Here is a 6,881-nt window from a genome sequence, read left to right on the forward strand (position 1 = left end):
CAGTCATGCAGCCTGAAAACTTGCAAGATTGCTGAAGAGTAAAGGCTGACCCCATGGAAGCTGGTGCTCCAAGCTGAGGACAAAAATGAGCATCTACACAGGCAGGCTAGGTGCACAGGGAGGCAGAGGGTTCTCACAGACACTGGCCAGGGCAGGCTCCTGGGACATGGTAGGAACTGTCTCCAGATGGGCAGGGAGGACTAGCCGGTGAAGGGAGGGCGGGGGAGGAGCAAGCTATGAGAAGGAGGAGCAAAACAAGGACACAGGCATGGAGTCAGGATGGGGCTGGGCAAAAGGGAAGAATGCTGAGCTGAGAATTCCTCCTGCAGTTCTTCACACGAAACATGCTTTCTGCCAGCATGTTATATTGGCTTTATGTGTGGAGCAGAGGTGAGGAACATGTGAAGGATGGCTTTTGTAATTTTACAATTTACAATTACAATTCACACAGGGCTTTCACTGTTACTACCTTATTTAGTTCCTAGCATAATCTTTGAGACGGGAATTACTATTATTTTTACCCATTCTATAGATGAGAAAGCTGAGTCATAAAACCCAATGATTTGCTTTAAATATACACTCCTAAGTGGTGGGGCAGAGCCTCACACCCAGTCCTTGTCCTTAAGATGGTTCTTTTTTTCTCTTCGTTTTAATAATCAACATTGACTACTAATGGGGCAGCTGGAGCCACCTACGCAGCACACTTCTGTAGATCACGGAATAGGCTGTTTGACCTTGGCACTGTCTGCCCCCTCCTCACCATCTGACCCTCATCAAATACCCTCCTATCTGTCACTTGAGCTGGGGGTGGAAGTGACAAAGAGGAACCGAGGAGGTGGGGAGAAGGGAAATGGCCCAGCTCCCAGAAGAGGAACTTAATTATTTGACCAGAGCAGCTCTCCTTAATCCCCACATGCGTTCTGCCTCCAGAGAAGTTCCTGATAAGGGTCACTCGAGCCACAGGAAGTGGTTTCCAAACTTGCCCAAAGCTCACTGATGGTCCTCGTTCCTCTCAGAAAGCAGGACCGATTCACACCAGGAAGATGATCGGCGGGGAGCACCACCTGCGGGCCAAGACCCCAAAGGAGAAAATGGTGCTCTGAAGCCACAAGATGAGCGCACAGCTGGAGTCCCCCACCCACAGCCTTGCGCCTGCCCAGCAGTCCAGGACAAGGCCCCCAAATCATCACGTGAATTGCTGTGAAGGGATAGCTACATTTCTCCAGGGCTTACCAGGTTCAGAGCCAGGATTCGCGCTCGGGCGGACTGATTCTATTCTCAGATTCCATCCAGCCACCCTACTGCTCGTGGAGCCTTGCACAGCAGGCTGGCACCTGGCATGCTCGGCAGTGCGTACATCCTTCCTCATTCCACAGCTGAGGAAGCGACAGCTCCCTGAAATTAGGCTGCTTGCAGTGGCCACTTACTCCTGAGAGGCAGAATGGGTACTCTACCAGCGCTGACCAGACTTGAGCTCACCACCCAACACACGGCACCTGAACTGAGAAAAGGGGTCATGGATTGGGAAGAGTTCTGGGCCTCTGGCAATTCTGTGGCCCTGGCCCGCAGCTCCCCACAAGGCCTGGCTCCCATACAGGGACTGCATGGTCTAGTGGGAAAGGCCCTGGGCCAGAAGGCCATGGCCAGGTTCAGTCACAGCTCCATAGTACTAGTTATGTGACGTTGGGAAGTCACTTGGTCCCTGTGACTTGGTTTCCCGATCTGCAAAACAGAGATAACATCTAACATCCCACGATTATTGTCATCTAGTGAGATAAGTGAACGTGGAATCACTTGGAGAAGACTCCAGCACTACACTGCGGGATGGCCTCATCGCCTGTGAAGGAATCTTCTCCAAGGCTATGACCACTACAGATTTTGCCTAAGGCTAAATCCCTTACTTCTCTCCCACTCCCACCCCCGGCATGCCTGGCTTCAGTGTGTTTAAACTGAAATTGAAGCTAGAATGAACCTGAGGAAAGAAATCTTAGTCTCTGTATCTAGATGTCCAAGCCCACTGGACATGATTTATGAACCCCGCCTGCATCATGCATGCCCACGCGTGCACACACACACACAGATGCACACACACAGACGCACATGCAGACATACACAATTATTTACCTTCTTCTCACCTAAAGTGATTTATCAAAATGATATTGCTCCCTATGGACACCTTGGACTCAGGCCAAAAAAATTCCAATTGCTGGTAGTTTCTAAAGTGCTTGTTATGTGGGAAAGTTGACAAAAACAATAATAGCTATAGTATAGTGGTCTTTCATTCCACCAAGCATTCTACACATTATCTCATTTGAGGTACCTTCAAAACAACCCTAGGAGTTATTTCCAGGTGAGGGGTTATTTAGAGGACCCTGTTGATTGGCCAACCCAGCCTCTTGTTTTTCCTTCCCGAAAGAATCCCTGTTGGCTTCATAGATCTGGTTCCACCTTCACCACTTGGTCCAGAGGCAGGAGTGGAGGTGATGCAAAATGATTGAATTCTAGATACAGTTTTAAGCCATGACCAAAAGGATGTGTGAGGGACTGGCTGCTGGTGTGAAAGAAAGAGGCGCGTTACAAATCAGATTGGGCATGGAGACACGTTTGGGTAGACAGAAGGGCTTCATACAAATACAAGATCAGACTTTTTATTGTTAAGGAATGTCACCTTCCTCTTTTAGTACAGCCCCTTTGCCATTATGTATGGAGGCCATCCTTTGCTGGGGAGAATCTCCCCCTCTCTGCCAGGATCCTTTTTTGCAATTTCTCCTAGTTATTAGTTTATGCAAACTGAGGGGTACAACATGATTTTAAGAGAAGCGTGTTGCCAAAATAGCCATGATGTTCCTTCCCAAGCTACAAATAAGTCATTGATTAACCCATTAGTATACCTTACCTCGATAATCAAAGGGCCAGTCGTATTCCACCCTGGCTCCTGTCTAATGAACTTCTTCTTCTCCATAGCTTACAGCAGGCAGCGAAGGCTAAGGATCTTCATGCTGCTTCCCTGGCTCCCCTAGAATGGATGTGTGTGGCTGGAAAGAAATGGAGGTTGCTCTGGTCAATTTTGATAACTCAGATGAAATCCAAGAAGAACCAAGCTATGCCACAGACTTTGAATCAACCAGCCCAAAAGGCCAGCCTGGGAGCAGCTCCTTCTCCAACTGGAGGCTCCTCATCAGCGACAGCACCAACCATGAGACGGCTTTCTCTAAGCTTCCAGGAGACTGTGCTGACCCTCCAGGGCCTGAGCCAGGGGCCCTGAATGAAGGAAACCAGCGGGTGATCATCAACATTGCTGGGCTGAGGTTTGAGACCCAGCTCAGAACCCTCAGTCAGTTCCCAGAGACTCTCCTGGGAGACCGGGAGAAGAGGGTGCAGTTCTTTGACTCCATGAGAAATGAGTATTTCTTTGATCGGAACCGGCCCAGCTTTGATGGAATCCTATATTACTACCAATCTGGTGGGAAAATTCGGCGCCCAGCCAATGTTCCTATTGACATCTTTGCTGATGAAATCTCCTTCTACGAGCTGGGTAGTGAGGCCATGGACCAGTTCCGGGAGGATGAAGGCTTCATCAAAGACCCTGAAACACTGCTACCCACCAATGACATCCACCGTCAGTTCTGGCTCCTCTTCGAGTACCCTGAGAGCTCCAGCGCTGCCCGTGGTGTGGCCGTGGTCTCGGTGTTGGTTGTGGTCATCTCCATCACCATCTTCTGCCTGGAGACACTGCCAGAGTTCCGGGAGGAGAGGGACCTGCAGGTGGTCAGAGATCCCAACCTCAACATGAGCAAGACAGTCCTCTCCCAGACCATGTTCACGGACCCTTTTTTCATGGTGGAGTCTACCTGCATCGGCTGGTTCGCCTTTGAGCTGGTGCTCCGGTTCGTGGTCTGCCCCAGCAAGACTGACTTCTTCAGGAACATCATGAACATCATCGACATCGTCTCCATCATCCCCTACTTTGCAACTCTCATCACAGAGCTAGTCCAGGAGACAGAGCCGAGTGCCCAACAGAACATGTCCCTGGCCATCCTGAGGATCATCCGCCTCGTGAGAGTCTTCCGCATCTTCAAGCTCTCCCGCCACTCCAAGGGGCTCCAGATCCTCGGACAAACTCTGAAGGCATCCATGCGGGAGCTGGGGTTGCTCATCTTCTTCCTCTTCATTGGAGTCATCCTCTTCTCCAGCGCAGTCTACTTTGCTGAGGTGGATGAGCCAGAGTCCCATTTCTCCAGCATTCCTGATGGTTTCTGGTGGGCAGTGGTCACCATGACAACTGTAGGCTATGGGGACATGTGCCCGACCACCCCAGGGGGGAAAATTGTGGGCACTCTGTGCGCCATTGCAGGGGTCCTCACCATTGCCCTCCCTGTGCCTGTCATTGTCTCCAACTTCAACTACTTCTACCACCGGGAGACTGAGAATGAGGAAAAGCTGAACATCCCAGGAGAAATTGAAAGAATCCTCAACAGTGTGGGCTCAAGAATGGGCAGCACAGACTCTCTTAGTAAGACCAATGGTGGCTGTTCCACAGAGAAGTCCAGGAAGTGAGCGGTCCAGGGTTTCTTAGGTCTGTCCTCTCTTCTCTCTTCTCTCTCTCTCTCCTTCCCTCCCTCTCTTTCTCTTTCTCCCCTCCTCTCTCTCTTTCTTCTGCCTTCCTTCCTCCCTTGACTCCTTCCTCTTTCTCCCTTCTCTCACTTCCTTTTTCCAAAGACCAAAATGTATCTTTTGTGATCAATAGCCATCTTTGACTACAAGCTATTTTAATACTTTCACTGTATTTTCTAAATGGTTTCTTTTCAATATGTTATACAAAGATTTAGGGCTCTTTTCCTATGAAGAGATAGTTCAGGTCCCCAGACCAGAAATATTGGTATCACCTGGGAGCATAAAAATGTGGAATCCAGGCCCGCTCTGATCTACTGAATCAGAATCTGCAGTTTAATAAGACCCCCAAGTGATTGTTTTGCATGTTAAAGATTAAAAAGCACTGGTTTTGGTCTTCCTAACAGGAAGCATGTGAAAAAAACAAGAGTTGCTGTGAGCAAAGAGGAAGAGCTCAGATTTATTGAATTGCAATAATAATAACAATACCTTGCACTGTGCAGCACTGCGTACATTTTCCAAAACACCTTCACCTACGTTATCTCACTGCACCTTAGAATGACCAGTGAAGCAGATTTGATTATTATTTGATTTGATTCTTATTCCCACGTTACAGGTGAACAAAGTGGGGGAGAGCAACTTACCTAAGGTCACCCAAAAGCAGTGACACAGTCAGTGCTGTCAAATCTCCTACGTGCTAGTCCAGTGCCCTTTCCACAAATGAAGAGGGTGTGCCGAATTGGGGAAGGGTGAGGGGAGTGTGAGGGGCCTGTCTTTCAGAGGGTCCAGGCAGCAAACCTCTGGGCAGAGACATCTCTCCCCAGTTGTTTCAGGATCTCCTCACAGCCTGGGAAGGCAGCATCTGACTGACCCCTTGCTCCTCAGCCCCTTCCCTGGACAGTTTCACCTGGCTCATCTCCACGGAGTGACACAAAGACTGGGGAGGGTGGGCCGCAGAGAGCTGCTCCAGCAAAGTGCACTTGTCCACCTGTCTTGAGGTTCAGCTCCTGTAGAGTCACCAGGAATTGGCCAGTAGCCTGTGGGGCTCCTGGGGAAGGGAGAGCAGGGTTCCAAGGCATGCGCAGACCCCAGGCTTGCCCAAGGAGGATGGCTGGGGCAGCTGGCCTAAGGACTGCCCCCTTAGGGAAGGAGCCTGTTCAGTCAGCCCAACTCCCAGAATGAGTGAGTAGAATTGAGATTCCCCAAAGGACAGGGAAAGGAGCCCTCACTCTGTCCCTTGTGCTGGGCTTGTGCTGTCCTCAGTCCCAGCACCCAATACATGGCCATTCAAAGACGTGTCAACACCAGAACAACGCCCCTGGGCCACAGGCCACTGCACAGCTCCATGACACACAACTCCACAATGCACAACTCCACAACACACAACTCCCAACACACAACTCCCAACACACAGTCCTGGCTGTGTCAGTCAGGGTTCTCCAGGGAAACAGAACCAATAGGGTGTGTGAGTGAGTGTGTGTGCATATGTGTATATTTTTATGTGTATATATACAACACACAGAGAGAGAGAGAGATTTCTTACAGGAACCTGGCTCACACAATTATGAAGGCTGAAAAGTTGCATGTCCCCAGGGTGAGTCAGCAATCTAGAGACTCAGGAGCACCATGGTGCTGTTCCGGTAGGAAGGCCAGCAGACTCAAGCCCCAGGAAGAGCTGACATTTTATTTCAAGACTGAAGGCAAGAAGAAAACAATGTCCCAGCTCAGAGGCAGTCAGTAAGAAGGAATGGCCCCTTGCTAGGGGCGGGGAATCAGCCTTTTTGTTCTATGCAGGCCTTCAGCTGATTGGATGGGGCCCACACACTTTAGGGAGGGCTGTCTGCTTTACTTATTCTACTGATTTAAAGGTTAATCTCATTCAGAAACAGCCCCACAGACACACCCAGAATACTGTTTGACAAATATGTGGGCACCCTGTGGACCAGTCAAGTTGACACATAAAATTATTCGTCACAGACACCCAGCCAGCTCTACACACCCCTGTAAGACAGTGCTGCAAACACAGATGCCCCTCATGACTTCTACTTCATGATAGGCAGGCTGGTGTCGGAGAAAGCTGCTTCTCTTTTCTTTACTTCATGATAAGCAGGCTGATAAGGGGAAAAGCTGCTTCTCTTCTTTCCTTTTGTCTTTATCTCCTAAAAAGCTGAATTTAGTAATCTTTAAACCTCCTTTCAATCCTAATACTCCCAAATCCCTTCTTGCACTTTAACCCCAAGCTTTGATTAAGCAGCAGTCATGCCAAGATT

The 6,881-nt window shown here is 49.5% G+C and overlaps 1 protein-coding gene across 1 annotated transcript; it reads left to right on the top strand.

The window, feature by feature from the left end:
• The first annotated feature begins 2,633 nt into the window (after positions 1–2,633).
• KCNA10 (potassium voltage-gated channel subfamily A member 10) lies at positions 2,634–4,589 on the top strand. Its single transcript, XM_003933437.4, has one exon. The coding sequence runs from the start codon at positions 3,022–3,024 to the stop codon at positions 4,555–4,557; it is 1,536 nt and encodes a 511-aa protein (XP_003933486.3). The 5' UTR covers positions 2,634–3,021; the 3' UTR covers positions 4,558–4,589.
• The last annotated feature ends 2,292 nt before the right edge of the window (positions 4,590–6,881 follow it).

This window comes from Saimiri boliviensis, chromosome 11 (assembly GCF_048565385.1).
Source record: "Saimiri boliviensis isolate mSaiBol1 chromosome 11, mSaiBol1.pri, whole genome shotgun sequence".
NCBI lineage: Eukaryota > Metazoa > Chordata > Mammalia > Primates > Cebidae > Saimiri > Saimiri boliviensis.